The sequence below is a fragment of the Zingiber officinale genome, chromosome 10A (genome assembly GCF_018446385.1).
Source record: "Zingiber officinale cultivar Zhangliang chromosome 10A, Zo_v1.1, whole genome shotgun sequence".
Taxonomy (NCBI): domain Eukaryota; kingdom Viridiplantae; phylum Streptophyta; class Magnoliopsida; order Zingiberales; family Zingiberaceae; genus Zingiber; species Zingiber officinale.
In genome coordinates, this window is record NC_056004.1 from 18,907,182 (window position 1) to 18,924,033 (window position 16,852).

The following is a 16,852-nucleotide window of genomic DNA, read 5'->3' on the forward strand; positions in this document are numbered from 1 at the left end:
ATTAAAAAAATACATATACAGTCAATCATTTTTAGATCTGTTACCTATTAAACATAAAAAAAAATTGTGAAAATTTATTTTTTATTTAATGATTATTGAAAAAATAGGCATGTGTGTGCCACCACGTGGCTTACGGACAGTGGGTTGCTTTGCAACTAAGCTTACCATTTCTGCTAACTTGCTGTTCTTGGTGTGATCAGATTGCTATAACTGATCGATGCAGGACAACCAGCCGCTACGTTAGTTGCTTACAAAAATATCATCCTCCCGTTTAACCCATTCGAACCATCTGTTTCTACCGCTAAAAAATGTTATTGTTAGTATCTTGATAAGATTATTGAAAAGCACCCCTGAGATCTAGATTATGAGACAATTAACTCCGTAATCTAAACCCGATATATATTTTTTAAAATACAAACAACGTCCCACTAGGGGGGATCAGCTTACTTAAGCATTTGTTCATCCTATCAGTTAAAATCAAGCAGAGGAGAAAAATAGTGCACAAAATGCAGAATGAAATGGATTCCATGGGCTCTTTTATACTATGTACACGCACACACGTCTGCTAGACCACAAGAAAATGTGAAAGAACTCAACGTAAGTAGATAAATTTAACAGCAAATGCCAACAACCAATAAAAAAATAAATTATGGAGTTGACATATATAGATTAGCTACCAAAAACAAACCTTTAAACAGGAATGGCATCAGTTTTTGAAGTGTCCTCGCATCTCATCACAATTCCTTCCAGACTTGCTGGGAGCATGCACCAAGTCCACAGGCATCCAGTAGAAAAGGCCTCGGAAGGAGGAACTATCATCAAGACAGTCTCATTTTTTTGAACAACCCCCATCACACTGACAGTGTCACCTTCTTTGATAAAACTGCAAGGAAGAACAGTTAAAGGTCAGAGATGAGAGACATCAGTCAATTTGTTAATTTCTAATGCATTTCAATACTCGCTTGGAGGCGCTTCCATATCCATAACCATTTGAAAGTGGTTGAAATATGTTGCTTCTTCATTTTAGTTCTGTTGAAACTTGAAGGAACATCCATATCCCCCACAAGGCAGAAGGAATATATACGTGTATATAATTGCATAGGCTAAAATTACCTTTCTTTAAGCCGCAAAGGATGAGCACCACTTGAAAGGTTCCTTTCCCGTAACCATTTGAGAAATTCTGGAGGAGCATCCTTGTTCGAGTTAACTTCAACAACTATAGACCGATCAACGAATGGTGTCGCTCTAGCACCATAGCCAGTTTTGACCAGTGCCCTTAAACCGGATTGGAAATCAGATATATAAAAATCAACCACATGCCTCTGCAAAAGTTTCATAAATTCAATTGCAAATTATATCAAGAATGGGATAAACCAGGGAATAAGATAAAAGGGCTATTTTAAACTAATGCCAAACTGAAAAAGTACTTAGTGATATTGACAAATCTCACCTCCAATGATCTCAGTCCCCAAGTAAAACGGCGACGCTGAGAATTGGCATCCTTGGACTCCCAACCCCTGGATTCATATAGACTAGTAGATGTGTAAACACATCTAGGAACCTTATGAAATGATGACTCAAGAGGAACATTTCCGCATGTAACAACCTGCAGGAAGCTTGGAGTTTATTGATAAGAAGAAAACCTCAAATGCATATAAGATCATGAAAGCATTATTGAATGACTCATGAGCATATTTGCAAAGAATCAGCCAATATGTATTAAGAAATTGTGCCAGCTTAAATAAATCACAAAGAAGAAGGAGAATCACATGTTTTGTTGTTTTCATCAAAAACCTATTACTGATGAGGAAGCTATAGTTGCAACCAATGGGGCCCCAAGTTTCAGTAGCAGATTTAATCAAATCCTACATCCTGATTGGTCAAAGTTAACAGTTTGATACACAGGTGACAAAAAATAACTTCTATAGAGAAAGAACTACAGGGTAACACGTATCTTTAGCATGCAGTATATCATCTTAACAGATTACTTGCATATCTTTGCATCATTTATGACAGAAAATGGCTATACTAGTTACATACCCCAGAGACTTTAACATATTGCCCATCTTTTGCATTTCTTAGTTCAGCATCAGGATAGTGGGCAACAAATCCTATGATTGCCCGCTTACTAAAACAAATATTCCATATGACAAGGGAAGCAACTAATCCAAATATAACCAGAACTACAATGAGAAGAATGGCTTTGTGAACAGCTCCAAGTATGAAACCGCCTGCAATAAATGCCATCACAAACAATAAACCTACACACCATAGGAACGGTATTGGTAAGGTCCCAGTGAAAGAATAATCCCCGTCCTCGCCTAGTTTAGTGATAGCAAGGTTTTGAACACGGGAAGCGCCATGTAGTTTCAGCGACCCAGCAGATTCCAGAGGGCCAGATGCTTTTCGAGGTGCACCAGATGAGTTAAGAGGCCCAGAATAAATTGGCCCAGATGTGATGAGCCCTGTTGTTGGAAGCATTGGTGGGAGTGGACCAGAATTTTGGCAAGACATTGGTGCTCCCCCTCCACATTGAAGACCAGAAGATTTCTTCAAAAGATCTCCATGTTTAAGTGGCCCAGAATTAGATTTTTGCATGATGGGACCTCCGCTAACTAGTGAGGTGCTAGAAATTGGTCCTGCAGAAGAGAGAGAACCAGAATAGCTAGACCAGCCAGAGGCATTCGTTATGATCGGCCCTGAATGAGAAGCTGCACTTCCAAATGATGTGTTCCTTGAAGGGGCATTTAGAGGTCCAGATTTTCTGGATTTTTCCACATGCAGTTCAAACATCTTCCCTAGTTCTCCTGATTTTTTTATATCTCCACCTGTATATGGCATAGCTGTTGAGCTCATAACTGGAGTTTTCTCCTTTGGTGGCTCGGGTCGGCCTGAAACATACAAGCCATTGCTTAGCTGATGGGAAGGGAATCTCGAACCCATTGGGTTTTGAAGCTTTCTCAATTTTCTTGACAAGCTAACTGGAAACGAACAAGTGTAATTCACGCTGATCGGTGGTGGGAAGTTGTAACAGCTGGAAGACTCATATCATGCTCCTGTTGCAGAGTGTAGAACAGCTTATTTTCAATTAGCCTGTTGAAAGACAAATGAAACATGTTAGATATAACAAATGCATACCAAGAATGGTTGTACATACACCAAATGCATAAATATCATAGTGTAAACTTATTTTTTTATTGTCTATACTGCAACAATGTTCATATCATATTGCAAGGAGGAAAAACATGTTGGATGTCATGAATGGGGGTCACAAATGTCAGATTGAAACATATAAAAACCTAGCCGAGTAACTTGGATTTGATTTCTGAAATAGCTTGTAAGGTTGTAATCGATACAAAGATAATATTACAGAGTTTGCACAGGATTTGTAAGTGTATCACTAAATATCCTCATGATTGCAGGGCAAGCATTTATTGATCCAGTGAGAGAGAGTCAATTCAAGGCACGCAGCTTGCAAACTTAACTTACAAGCTGTATCTGAATATGATCCACCAGTTCAAAGTAAACCTAGTTTATAGTGTGGATATATCCAAATTATCTATCATAGATAACATTGGCATTCTGATACCATTGTTCATTTCATGTGCTTTTCCTGAAAAAGAGGATGTCACATACTATGCCTGGATGGAACTGGAGAGTTGACATCCCTACATCCATTAGTAGCAAGCATAAGTGAAAAAAAGGAAAAACGGTTATGTTTTTTTAGAGAAATATAAGTGGTTTTTGTTGAACATAAAATCTTATCCAAACAAAATACCAAAGATATTCCAGTAAATCTCCATTTATGATAACCAGAGGTTTCATCTCTGTATTTAATTTTAATCAGAAAAAAAATGTTGTTAATTGTTTTTGGTAAGCGAAATAAGGGCAACTAACCAATGACAAAATTACTTTTCCAGCTAGTGAATTTTGAATGGTTTTCTATTCCAGCCATCCAAAAACATAAATCATGGACCAAAGCCGTATACATTAGCAATAAGCAGTGCATTGTTTAGCAGAAAATTAACACCAAGCCATCTAGGCCTTGCAAGAAGATTGTCAAATGGAGATATTTTAAAGTAAGATAAATTTAAGTCCATAATTAAACAAAAAAGAAGACACTTTGCGAGGAAAATTTCTCCCATCTATCTGTTCAAACAACTGTGAAGGGCATAAACTAAACGACATAGATCAAAGCATAGATGCAGATGCACATGCAGATGCTGCAAAGTTAAGGAAACTCTGTACAGAGCTACAGAGTAACATTGAATTTCCAATACCTTATGAAATCTCAATGATCAAAATATTCAAAGCACAAGATTTAAAAAATGGCGATATTTTTCTGAACTAAATGAAGAGTAAAAAAATATTCTAATCGAGATGTCAACAGTCTCATACCAACTTTTTGAAAGATGGTATCTCTAGCATTCAGGTTAGATATTAAATTCAGATCTGTAAAAGTTTCGATTTTCGTTGCAGACTAAAATCTAAAATAAGTTTATAAAGAATAAAGTATTCTTTACTATTTTAAACACACCCACATCTCCAATATCCTAAGGGAACCATGAAGAATGCTAACACATCATTTAATTACATCAACAGTTCTTTACTGACAAAAACCAAACATTTCTAGAAACCTGACCAAAAAAGAGAAATCAGAAACCATCCTATGAGATGCTTGCAGGCAGCATAGAACTAAACGCTAACTTCCTACACTCGAGACAAAATAACATATTTAATCATTCACGAACAATCAACTCTACAAGACAAAGCTCAGATATCAAGGCCAAGCAAGCACAAAACCGGGAACAAAACAAAACAGCAAGAGCCAACACCCACGAAAGCGACCCAAGCCCTCTCAAATTATACGCTCCATCCATCCACTCAGATCTATAACGATTACAGGGAAATGAAACCGCATTCTCCTTCTGCCAAACTCCTAAACCTAGACTGAAATCCGCGCAAAAACGATTCAACTTCATCAAAGCTAGAGAGAAAGAGAAGGAACCTCAAACCTCGAACAACGATCGATAAAGCCGTCGTAGCTCGTCGATCAAACAAAGCAGAACTCGCATTAAGCCTGCAAGCGATCGCACAATAGAGGAATCGATCTCCACTGCCCACTGGGCGCTCATTTGCAGACAACACAAACATCCAAAGAAATAGAGCAGGAGGAAAAAAAAAGGGACACGAAGTACAGGCTGTTTTTTACTATGCCCCTCTAAGTTTCCTTTATTTTTATTTCATTATTTAACAAAAATATCCTTAAAATTTCGACGAGGTATCGCAGTAGGTGCGAAGTGATCAACTACTCAGAGTTCCTTTTTCTGAGTAACTGATCAACTATCAAGGTTTTATCAGAAACAAACTTCAGTTCTATTCTTTTTCTATTACCATCCACCATATTATATATAATTGAAAGATACAGAATGATGAGGGCAGTCAGTAAAAGTTATAGAGTTGTTGTTGTAACCTCTGAACGTGATGAGCCCTTCCTCTGCTTTGTCCGACTGAAGGTACAGCCTCACATGGAAGGTTCGATTTAAATATGTTTGGGTCGATCAAGGCAATTACTACATCTACATTTCACAGATTCTTTAAATATATAATAGGAGAGGTCCATGAGGGGAACAAATTAGCAACTCGGATTCTGTCGACAATTGGTGTGAGTTGTTGTCCCAACTCCCTACCGAAAAGGCTTCCTTCCTTCATTGCTTGGACGCAGGATTGATGAGGTTTCACCATCAGACTTTCGGTTGAGATTCCAATCCACACTGACACTATCCACTTTTATTGGATTGATTCTTGTAGATCTTTACAATGAGCTAATCACTTATAGTAAATCAGTTGTTACTAATTCCTGTACATCTACAGCAGTTGCAATATCGTTGGAAGTGGGAATGAGAGTTGCATTAAGTTCGCTTTGCATCAATTATCTAGAGAGGGAAAGCTCATCGCCGGCGGTGAGTCTTTTTGAGGCATGCCTTCCAACGACATCGTCGTCGTCGTCCTCGTCGTCGTCTCTTTCTCTCAGTTCTTCGATCTTTTCCAGTGCAGCCTTCAGCTCCAATCTCGCATCGACGTTCGTTTCGCAGCAAGCCATGGCGATGTGCAGCAGTTTGGACATCTCTCCTTCGCTCTTCTTGGTCATGTTCGGGTCGAACATCTCCCCTGTTGATTTGTCGTGCGCCACCGAGTTCACCCAGCAGGCCAGATCCGCGCTGGCGGCGCTGCCGCCATCTCTCAGGTACGTGGCGGGGAACTTGCCGGTGAGTATCTCGAGCGCGAGGATGCCGAAGCTCCAGGCGTCGCTTTTGCGGGAGGGCTTTCCGTGCCGGCCGCAGCACTCCGGGGACTTGTAGGCTACCATCACCTGCGAAGCCCTGGCCTTGTTCATCACCGGCGCGAGGGCGTAGTCCGTGAGAACGGGCTCCAGCGAGGGGTCGAGAAGCACGTTGGAGGACTTGAGGTGGCCGTGGGGAAGCGTCAGCATCGGGAGCTCGTCGGAGAGGTAAACCAGGCCTCTTGCTATGCCTTTGATGATCCTTAAACGCGCCGGCCAGTCCAGCACAGGAGGTTCGGGGCCATTGTTTCCTGGGCATTTTAAGCAACGAGTCAATCAATCTCGAATCGAAATTGGGTAGAGTGTTTGAGCTTTGATTAACCATGAAGCATGTGAGCCAAGCTTCCGCCGGGAATGTAGTCGGTGATTATCAGCTTCTCTTCCTTTAGGTAGCAGTAGGCGACCAGAGGCAACAGGTTACGGTGAGACAGCCTCCCCAGCCTCCTCATGTGTTCTCGGAAGTCTTCTCTCCCCGCCGCGTTCATCTCCTTGAATCTTTTGACGACCACGGCAGGGCCGTCGATCAAGGACGCCTTGTAGGAGGAGCCGAAGTTTCCGCTGCCGAGCACTTCGGCGGATGCTCGGAGCAAGTCCTGGAGGTCGAAATTCTTCCTCTCCTCTGATACAAATGACAGCTTCCCCTGTTCTTTCTTCGGGATCTTCTTGCTCCCCCCATGGCTCTCTGTCATTGCTGCGGCGGCGGCGGTGGATGGTCCGGCCTGTACGCCGGCGGTTTCCAAACGACCGATGGTTTCAGCCTCGCCGGACTGAGGCTGTTCGGCGGCTTCTTTTTGGGAACGGCGGCGGTGGAGGAGGCAGATGATGAGCATGATGAGTAGTAACAAGAGTGCAATTGAGATGAGGATAACGCCGATGATGAAATAAGGGGAGAGCGGCTTCTTATCGGAGCTTGACGGTGGGCACGGGACTGCTAGAGGCGGGCCGCAGAGATTCTTGTTGCCTATTTGATTGACGGTGAAGTCGGTGACAAAGATAAATAAATCATGAAATCGCAAACATTTAAAGAAATTCAGCGATGAGAACCTTCGAACAAGGTGGTGCTCATGTTGGCGAGCCTGGCAGGGATCGGGCCGTCGAGATTGTTGAAGGCCACGTTGACAATGTGGAGGTCCGGCTGCCACAGCGCCGGAATCTCCCCCTCGAACATGTTCCCGTCCAGCCCCACCTCCATCAGCTTCTCCGGCGCGACGAGAGAGCTGGGTATCGGGCCGGAGAAGTTGTTGTGCGAAAGCCACACCTTCTTCAGCGCTCGCATTGGCTGGAACAAATCATCCTTGATATGGCCGGAGAAGCGGTTCCTGGACAGGTATATGGACTTGAGATCCGGCAGCTTGGTGATGTCGGGCATGCCGCCGTCGAAGCTGTTGTTGACGAAGCTGAGGTAGCGGAGGCCGGGGAGGCCGGAGAGGAGCCCGAGGTTGAGCTCGCCTGCGAGGCTCATGTCGTTGAGCAGCAGCGTCGACACGCGCGCGTCGTCGCAGAAGACGCCGGCCCAGCTGGAGGTAAATTGCTTGGCGACGCAGGGGGCCACATTGGCGCCCCAAGAGGCGAGAGCGGGAGGAGGGCCGGCAGAAGTGGCGTCGGAGAGCGAGGCCTTGAATTGGAGGAGGACGTGGCTGTCCTCGGGAGTGGAAGGATGGCGGCCGAAGAGGGAGAGGATGGCGGCGAGGAGCTGCAGAGGCCATGGCGGGGCTTCGTCGGCCATGACGTGCAGCTGGCTAGGTCGGTGCCGAGGCGGTGGTGGAAAGGGACGATGAGGGCGTTGGCCGGGTTGGAAAGGATATCGGCTAAGAATAGGCAGGGAAAGGAAGGACGGAAGAGGAGATTGGAAGGAAGCCACTGTACGGAGATCGAGGAGCTTGACCAAGTCCACCAAAAAGCGGCCGTAAAACGATAGGAGGAGCTCCGGGTACGTAGGAGATCTTCCGTACTTCATTAAAAAGAGCATTTTCTTAAAAAACATAAATAAATAAATAAATATATTGAATAGAAATTGATAGCTAGATGAATATCACCCTAACACCTAGATTATACATTAAAAAAAATTAAAAAAATTACCATTTTTAAACCAACGTTAACACAGTGCATTTTCAAACCTTGCAATGTTTTGGGAGGTAAAAAAGAAACGACTTGAGAATAATAGCACAGATCATGTACCTAAATCCACCATTAACAAGAACCCACTGTGCATGAACAGCCATTAAGACGAACTATCAAAGTTTTCAGCAATGTTGCAGCAGCTTGAGGCAAAATACCAAAAGCAGCAATTTGAAAAGGTAATGGGGGCAACGTATAGGAACAGAGAATCGCATTCAGTGAATCTGACTAGGATCAAAGATAGTGTCCCTGTAGAGCGCATTCTGTTGTGTGAAGCCATGGGGCTTGTCTTCACCACTTCTTTGCATGGTAAATGGAAGCTGCTGAGCTTGTTGGGCAGCAGAATGTCCATAGACCCAGTGATTTGAGGTGTTCGCTGCAGGCATTATGGGCTGTGATGTTCCAGCATAGTTAGCATCCATAAACTCGACAATGGAAGAAGTTTGTCCAGGATCAAGAGAACCCCAAGAATTGGTTGACAGAAGAGAGAGAGCACGCCGAAGATTCGGTGCTCCATCCAAGTTCGAAGCTCCTGCAGATGCCTCTGAACCTGTTCAAGAGATATATCTATATATGAGCAACACTACTAATATCTGGTTTGAGGTTAGGGAAAGTGCCAAGAGGTTACATATGAAAATATAAATCCCTCTTAAACAACCATTTCAGTCAGTTATATCTTTCAAGATACATAGAAGAGTGCAAATTAACCATTCATTTGCAATTACTTTGAACAATAATATTTTTTATAGCCACTCCTTTATCCACACAAGCCAAAACATTTATTCTAAATTCGCCTGTGGGATATAGTAATGTTCAATGATTACATGATAGGCCAGTTCGTTACAGGAGCTAAAAAGCCAGGCATAGCTGAAAGAATATTTTGATCAGGCATGAGTAATTAATTCAGGAGCCTAGATAACAAGTTTGCAAAAACAGTATAACATTGTTTGTGTATCGTCTTTCACAAAGCTAGTTAATGTCTCTTTAGGTATTTCTTTGTCCTGGATAGTTCTCAGATAGTATAGAGTAGAAAGGATCGACTAAAACATAACCATGCATAACAAAGGAATCTGCAACAATTGATTCCTTCATTTAGACAAGAGTACATTGTTCAGTGATATATCCAAGACACAAGAGAATGACAGATTTATCACAGTAGTTACAAAACTGGCTATACATCTTGTTTTAACCAAATATCATCTCGCACCTCAAAGGGCGATTGCTGGATGTTTGATAAATATGACCAATTATTTTCATGCACTAGAAATAGAACAGCATTACATATGACAAATTATTTTTGTGAAATCGGATCCAAATAGACAAGTAAAATAAACCATATTTGTTCTGTGGCCAATTTAGCAGCTATGAAATACCCACAAGAGAAAAATGGGGATCCAAATTTATAGCAGACAAAATCACAAAATCACGGATCTTACTGTGTGTATTCAACTGCATTACAATAATGAGAATCATAAATCTTATAAATATCACCAGGGAACTCTATTTTTAAGTTTCAATCAGATGCAAAAGCAGTATACTTTGTACAATTCAGATACATCTAAGTTTTAATCTTCCCAAAGTGCTCATATAGGCAAAAAGATAAAAATTTCAATCCTTCGACTTTGATTCCATATTCATGCATATCTATCAATCATTCAATACTGAAATGGATCATCTGAATTTGGATCTATATCCACAAAGGCCTAGCTGATACTTTATGCATGTTTAATAATGACAAAGTAGTTTTATCAAAGACTTCTAAAATGTGATAATCAAATAATAATTATAACAATCAATAATAAATAAGACATTAATAATATTGCTATAGTAATTCATGAACTATGATGTATTAATAAGATATTGTTAAAGAAACATAATATGCAACCTTTTATTATGATCGACTATCATTGGCTATATGAAATTAGGATAGGAAATGAACCAAACGTTCGTGAACAAACTTGGTATTTGGCTTGGTAAGAGCTTGTTTATGTTCGTTCAATATAAACAAGATTAATTAAACAAACAAGCTTGAATAGCTTGTTAAGCTAAACAAACAAGCTTGAACACATATGTGTTCAACTCGTTAACGTTCGTGAACAATGTTCGTGAACAACGCTCATGAACTATATACATTAATAAAACTCTTTTCAATATGTTAAATAAATAATAAAATAAAATAAATAAATAAATTTAAATTATCAAACTCAATAACCAATCAAACAAATTTGAATTGAGAGCTCGATAACATCTAAACTAACCAAGCTCGAATCAAGCTCAAGCCAAGCTTAAATTGAGAACTCGATAACATCTAAGCGAACCAAACTCAAGCCAAGCTTCAAACAAGCTCAATCTCATAAAAAATAAACCATGCCAAGCTTGAACAATCATTTCAAGAGTTTGGTTCATTTTAAGCTCGGCTCGGCTCAATTCGGTTACCTTATCAAATAAGCTTTAACATCCCAAAGTTCGGCTCGGCTCAGCTCGTTTACAACCCTATATGAAATTGTCCTTACAGTCTCGTTTTCTATTTGTGTTTCTTAACAAGTCTGATTTTATGGATCCCACAAATCTTATACCATGGATATTTAGATTTTAGATCACTGGATCCTTACTTACCAAAATTTTATCAATTATGTTTCAGTGTCGAGAAGTTTCCAAATAAAGCAAAAACAGGTAAAACACCACACTAGCTATATTGAATTTCAATTTCAAGGAGAAGGAACTTAGAAGATAGACCTCTCAACAAACTACTGGAGAAAAGCTTTTGAAGTAGTAACTTGCATCAAGAAATGATGTACCTTGATTGAGAACTTCGGCCACAATACCTTTGAGTGGCAAGAGTCTGTCGACATCATGATAAAGTGAGAAATATCCATTTGATAGTTCGGTGTCTGGCAAGTAGTGCTGCTCATCAATGCTGCCTTCTTTTACTGATTTTGTCCACGTTCCTCTTGTTTGTGTGAGCTTAAAATTTTGCAAGCCTTCACTAATGGTGCTTGACATGGATCTCATCTGTCCAAGAGGAGCTTTATTCCAAAGGAAGTTCATCTGTTGTTTGTCATCTGGAAAAGCCGCATATCATTAGGCAGAAAGAAAAAAAAAATACTACTGACAATTGTTTCACATAATTATCAAGAAGATTCTATTCACTGTTTATAATATATATAGCTTATTAACAAAAACAATAGCCAACTACAAGCAAGATAATGTAACAGTTTATCTGAGTTATATTACATCGTTAATGAAAATAATTAATAGACCGCATAAGAAAAAAAACCAGAAATATAATGACAAGATTGGGAAAAAAATTGAAACCGAAACATAGGGATGTTAATTAACTAATCATCTATCAAGAGTGGAACATCACCACAGAATGACTAAGATTTTTTGGCTTCCCGTGGGTGAATGCTAACAATTTTTTGAGATGTTTGACCTTCTACAAAGTAGTAAAGATGGAAAATGAATTGAGACTATAATCTCACAACACTGCGTTGAGCATTGAGCACAATTTATATCACAAAATGTCGAACCCTCTTGATATCAATCTTGAACATAACTCAAACTTGATTGTCATTTAAAAGAATCATCTTGAATCAAGTATTTGTAGTGGTCCATGCAGACTCAACCTCTTAAAGCCTTTTTGAGAGAAAAAAAAGGCAAAAGAGGAGGTATCTTCATACATTTTTAGCCGTATTTACATATTAGAAAAATACACTTCTAGTCCTTAGAGTTGTAATTATTCTAAATAATAAAAAATGATTCAGAAATGCAACAAGAATGCAAACAAATGAAAAACACTTGAAACTGCAATGGAAATGTTCTTTCATACCATAAAATGATGAGGAAAAATTTATTGATCTGAATGGGATTAGATTCGGTCGTGGTTTGCGCCGTCGTGCATTATGGTCCGACAGACGTCTGCGGCAGCTTCTCTTTTTCTGATCAAACTCGGACAATTCATGAAACCTTAAGCATGAACAAGCAAAAACATGCAAGATTATATATAAGTACAGCATTATGATTTTCAAACTTTTGCACATACAAGAGTAGTAATAAGCAGATTAAATCTCCAAGTAACCTGCTACATTGCTGACAAAACCTGCGCTCCTGACCGGCGATGACAACCTTAGCACACTTAGAGTGGGTTTCACATACCCTGTGCTTCCGGTGATAATCCTTAGCCGCACTAAGATCAAGATTACAGCCTTCAACTTGACAATAATAGTCGCTCTGTGAACTCATATATGGCCCTCTTGACTTCTTGAGAGCAGTCGGTTCGGTTGCAGAATCAAGCGGCGGCAAACGGTTATTGGAGTTATTATCAGCTGAAACATCTTCAAAGTAGGTCCTTTTGCCAAGCTTTAACCCTATTTGGGACTCCTCCAATCCACCCTCTGACGGCACGACTGAAACATGACTAGACTCCTGTAAAGAGTTGTTCTTGTGTTGTGCGTTGGGGCTCGGGTCGAAGTCCTGCTCCTTTCCAGTTCTGGCCGACGAATCGAGAGAAGCGGAGATGGTGCTCTTGGAGGACGAACCAATCCCCAATTCAGAGCCAGATGAAACGGCACCGGCGGCGGAAAGCTTGTAGTTCCCTCCGACCGGCGGGTGATTATCCCAATCCCAGAGAAACGAAGCGTTCGCATTCCAGTCCATCGTGCGAGATTGCATGCGCTATTCACCGAGAGAGATCGAGAAACAGCACCGAACCCTATAAAAATCAAAATTTTTCATGTGCTCCGTTCCGAAACACCTCAGAATACAAGAGATCTAAAACACAACGATCTCCGGAGGAGAACAATCAAGATCTATAAGAAGACGGGAAGACAGATGAAGAAGGTAAAGTAGGCGGCTTACCCGTGTTATTCCCTAATTAAAACGAGGCCTCAAAGTCAACGAGGCGAGGGGAGATAGGCGAGGGTTTGAGGAACTTCATCCGCAGTTGGGAGTAAACAATGGCAGCGGAACAGTGACAGATAGGGATGGGGAGGCTCAGGAACATACCCCCCTCCATCCTTCTCACCTCCTCAAGCCCGCACCAGGAGCCAGCAATCAAACAAGTCGGCTGTTGCTGTCCAATAAATGACAAGTGAGCCATTGCTATCCCAACCAAAATCCCTCCTTTGCCCTGCAACACCGTGATCTGACCAGTGACCATGACAATGACGCCCCTGGTGAACCGAGTCGTCTTCTTGCGCCCGTAGGTTGCCAGAAGGAAACAGGCGTGTCTCGGTCCCAGTCCAATCAAAACCAACCACGGTGAAAATGAGGGAAGATTACGAGGGAATCCGATCTGATAATTTAACATGAGTCGGTTAAAAAAAAATAGATTTGGATGGGATATTTTCGGATTAAATTTTTTTAAGTTAATCGAGTCGACCGGAATTAATTCGGATTACCCAAATATAAAGTTTAGTGAATTTTTTCAAACTAAATTTATATTTAAATAGAATTCGAATTAAATTTTTAATAAAATCAATTTGATCTAAATTCGATGTAATTTATTTGAATTGACACCCTAAAAAAAAAACCATCGACCGATTCTTCATCCTCGAGCTCTCCTGGTCCAGGCCCGCTTCAGGAACACCGTACGTGGGTTACCGACACAAACACGGGCAAAAACGCTTATTTACACGGGCAGGCTCCTTGAAGTGACTACTCAGTTGGAATATATGTAACTCTGTTCCCGGAGCTGATAACATCGCATATAATATTTTTTATAGAAGGAAAAAACAAAGTTAGGGACGTGTTTTTCTTTTAACGACTGCCACTAACCCTATCGATCGGCAAAAAGTAGGAAAAAGTAAATGGAAAATAACGTGAAACCCTCGATTATTTATTCGTGGGGAATCTTTTGCATGGCAGAAGGTAATTCAACACCTTTCATCCTAATGTCATTGTCAATAATGGGAGAATCATGTACAACAAGAATACATTGACTCCGACCGTGTTCATCGAGCTCATCGCGCCGAGGTCGATCATGATCTCGAACCTACAAGTGGAATTCGACGGGTCCTCCTCGGTGACGACCGCCAAGCCGGAGAAGACGCACGCTCGGCCGTCTTGGTCGTTCTCCTGGTAGTAGCTGTTGAACGCGTACGAAATGTTCCCTCGCACATCCAGATCGGCGCAGGAAGTCTTGTACCCGAGGCTGGTGCAGTCCGCTCGCCCGCAAGCGTAGCCCACGCTCGGCCCGATGCGCGTGTCGTCGAGGCTGACCCAAGGCTTCAGCACGCACCACCTCCGGTCCAAGTACTCGACGTTCTTCGCTCCGACCAGCGAAGACCCGTTCGAGCTATTATTCGTCGGCGCGCGGAGTCGTCGGAGCTCGTACTTGGGCATGCCGTCGTACGCGAAGATGCCCCAGTGCCTCTCGAAATGCCCCGCGTCGATGCTCTTCCGGTCCTCGTCGACTAGACTGAACAGGTACGCGTCCACATTCCCGGGCCGCAGCGGCGTGCCGTTGCCGCTCGCAATGTGGTCCACGAAGCCCTGGTTGAAACGCTGCGCCAGCTGTGGATTCGCGTTCATGTCGCCGTCCGTGGGCCAGCCGATCTCGCCCACAATTATGGAAAGATTGCCGAAGCCGTTCCTGCGCAGCGCGGCCACAAGCGTGTCGTGGTTCGCGTCGAATACGTTGGAGTAAGTCAACGAGCCGTCGGCTATGGAGGAGGAGGAGCCGTCGAAGAATGCGTAATCTATTGGGAAATTAGGATCGTCGTAGAGGCTGATGAAGGGGTAGATGTTGACGGTGAAGGGCGAGCCGTTGAGACTGAGGAAACCCGCGATGGAGAGCATGAGATCGTGGATGTCGGCGCGGAAATCGCCGTCGGAGGGCTTGTTTGTCGACGAGCGGTAGACGTCGGCGTTGAGGGGGATGGTGGCTTTCACCCGGTCGCTCAACCCTGCCGCAGAGAGGGCTGCTTGGATGTTTTGGAGCGCCGGTAAGGTGGTGGAGAGGTAGCTTTCATTGTGCGCCGCCAAGAATGGCTCGTTCCCCACGGCGACGTATCTGTCATCGCGCTGTAAATCGTTCTCAACGATCGAGCGGAATTGTACTGAAATAATCGATCAAACGGCGAAAATCTTAACCTGACGTCGACTCCGTCGTCGACGTAGTCGGAGACGTTCTTGGCCACCCATCGGCGGGCCGCCTTCTCCTCGGCGGCGAGGTCGGCGAGCATGCCGTTAGGGATGCCGACCATGACCTGGATACCGGAGTTGGCGAGGGCGCTCAGCGGAGCGGCCTCCGCGTCGAACAGCTTCACCTTGTCGATGCCGCTGGCCCGCAGCATCTCCACCGCCGTGCTGGGCGGCAGCGGGTGGCTCGCCTGCGTCCCCCAGTTGACCCCAATCCCGCACGCGCATCTCGCCAACCAAAAGCAGAGCAGCGCCTGCGGCCCCCACGACGGCCACGGCCGCCGCTCCATCCCCCCAACTGCCGGTACCTCGATCGAGTACGGCAAATCTACCATGTTAATTAGGATTAATTTACATTTGGAATCACTTAATCATTGATGGTCCTAAACTTTGATTGATCCGTTGTATTTATCAAGATGGGTTGGATAAAAAATGATGGATATAAATAGAGAATTAATATCATGGCCCTACGCATTTAATGCCAAAGTCGACGTAACAAGAGCGAAAAAACGAATCAAAAAATAAAACTTTGACAATTTTTCCAAATTACCATTACCAGTATTCCTCTCTAAAATCGATGAAACGTTTGAGAATTTGGTCAGATCAGAATTTTAGAATTTTATCTCGAGTATAACTGACGATCTTCGACCCCGCAATTTGAATGATAAATTGTAAGCGCCTAACCAGCTGATCCAACATGTGAGGACAACATTTGACTATAAGAGAACTTTAAAATAGAAGAGTTTAAATTTTGAGCTAACCAACCATGTCGCAGGAGTGCGCAAGAGAAGGAAACGTCGGGCAAGAGTTTAAATTTTGAGCTAACCAACCATGTCACAGGAGTGCGCACGAGAAGGAAACGTCGGGCGAGGGGTGGATCCTGGTACAGTTAATCCGACATTTAAGTCAGTTTCGGGGCTAATGTAATAATTGTAAAATTGATGATGATAAACAGAAAACATGTTGGAGAGCTTATCTATGCGTTATGCGTGAAAGATGAGCTCCTTTCTTATATAGTGTTGGATACCAATAATTTGTTATCAAATATATACAGGATATTAATTGAATTTAAATGATTTTGGATTAAATTTAACTTATAGTCGAGATAATCTGAGTAGATAATCTCATACTACTAGCAGACGTTGGTTTCTGTCAGGTGATGAAGACAGTCTGCACAGTATTTGACAGAATGGGCTGATCGGCCAAGCAGCATGAGCGAGCGCAGTAGATCAGAAAGGCCGACCAGGCAGA

At 42.5% G+C, this 16,852-nt stretch overlaps 4 protein-coding genes across 7 annotated transcripts; all 4 read right to left on the bottom strand.

Moving 5' to 3' along the window:
• Nucleotides 1–498: 498 nt before the first annotated feature.
• LOC122028260 (uncharacterized membrane protein At1g16860-like) lies at nucleotides 499–5,150 on the bottom strand. Of its 4 annotated transcripts, none has more exons than XM_042587294.1 (6): nucleotides 5,016–5,150; nucleotides 2,994–3,093; nucleotides 2,041–2,891; nucleotides 1,451–1,606; nucleotides 1,114–1,322; nucleotides 499–883 (listed from the first exon to the last, which is right to left on the bottom strand). In XM_042587294.1, the coding sequence occupies exons 3-6, from the start codon at nucleotides 2,854–2,856 to the stop codon at nucleotides 691–693; spliced, it is 1,374 nt and encodes a 457-aa protein (XP_042443228.1). In that variant the 5' UTR covers nucleotides 2,857–2,891; nucleotides 2,994–3,093; nucleotides 5,016–5,150; the 3' UTR covers nucleotides 499–690. The 4 variants fall into 4 exon arrangements, with proteins under 4 accessions (XP_042443228.1, XP_042443230.1, XP_042443226.1 ...); XM_042587296.1 differs by having other exon boundaries at nucleotides 5,009–5,150; XM_042587292.1 differs by having other exon boundaries at nucleotides 2,041–3,093.
• A 630-nt stretch (nucleotides 5,151–5,780) lies between these two features.
• LOC122026919 (pollen receptor-like kinase 4) lies at nucleotides 5,781–8,158 on the bottom strand. Its single transcript, XM_042585663.1, has 3 exons — nucleotides 7,388–8,158; nucleotides 6,666–7,304; nucleotides 5,781–6,594 (listed from the first exon to the last, which is right to left on the bottom strand). Exons 1-3 carry the CDS (start codon nucleotides 8,067–8,069, stop codon nucleotides 5,933–5,935), a joined length of 1,983 nt encoding a protein of 660 aa, XP_042441597.1. The 5' UTR covers nucleotides 8,070–8,158; the 3' UTR covers nucleotides 5,781–5,932.
• Nucleotides 8,159–8,516: 358 nt separating this feature from the next.
• LOC122026920 (squamosa promoter-binding-like protein 3) lies at nucleotides 8,517–13,519 on the bottom strand. Its single transcript, XM_042585664.1, has 5 exons — nucleotides 13,319–13,519; nucleotides 12,540–13,172; nucleotides 12,291–12,427; nucleotides 11,260–11,523; nucleotides 8,517–9,011 (listed from the first exon to the last, which is right to left on the bottom strand). Exons 2-5 carry the CDS (start codon nucleotides 13,130–13,132, stop codon nucleotides 8,677–8,679), a joined length of 1,329 nt encoding a protein of 442 aa, XP_042441598.1. The 5' UTR covers nucleotides 13,133–13,172; nucleotides 13,319–13,519; the 3' UTR covers nucleotides 8,517–8,676.
• Nucleotides 13,520–14,276: 757 nt separating this feature from the next.
• On the bottom strand, nucleotides 14,277–15,996 carry LOC122026137 (glucan endo-1,3-beta-glucosidase 6-like). The gene is made up of 2 exons (XM_042584778.1): nucleotides 15,554–15,996; nucleotides 14,277–15,473 (listed from the first exon to the last, which is right to left on the bottom strand). Exons 1-2 carry the CDS (start codon nucleotides 15,934–15,936, stop codon nucleotides 14,345–14,347), a joined length of 1,512 nt encoding a protein of 503 aa, XP_042440712.1. The 5' UTR covers nucleotides 15,937–15,996; the 3' UTR covers nucleotides 14,277–14,344.
• Nucleotides 15,997–16,852: the final 856 nt, after the last annotated feature.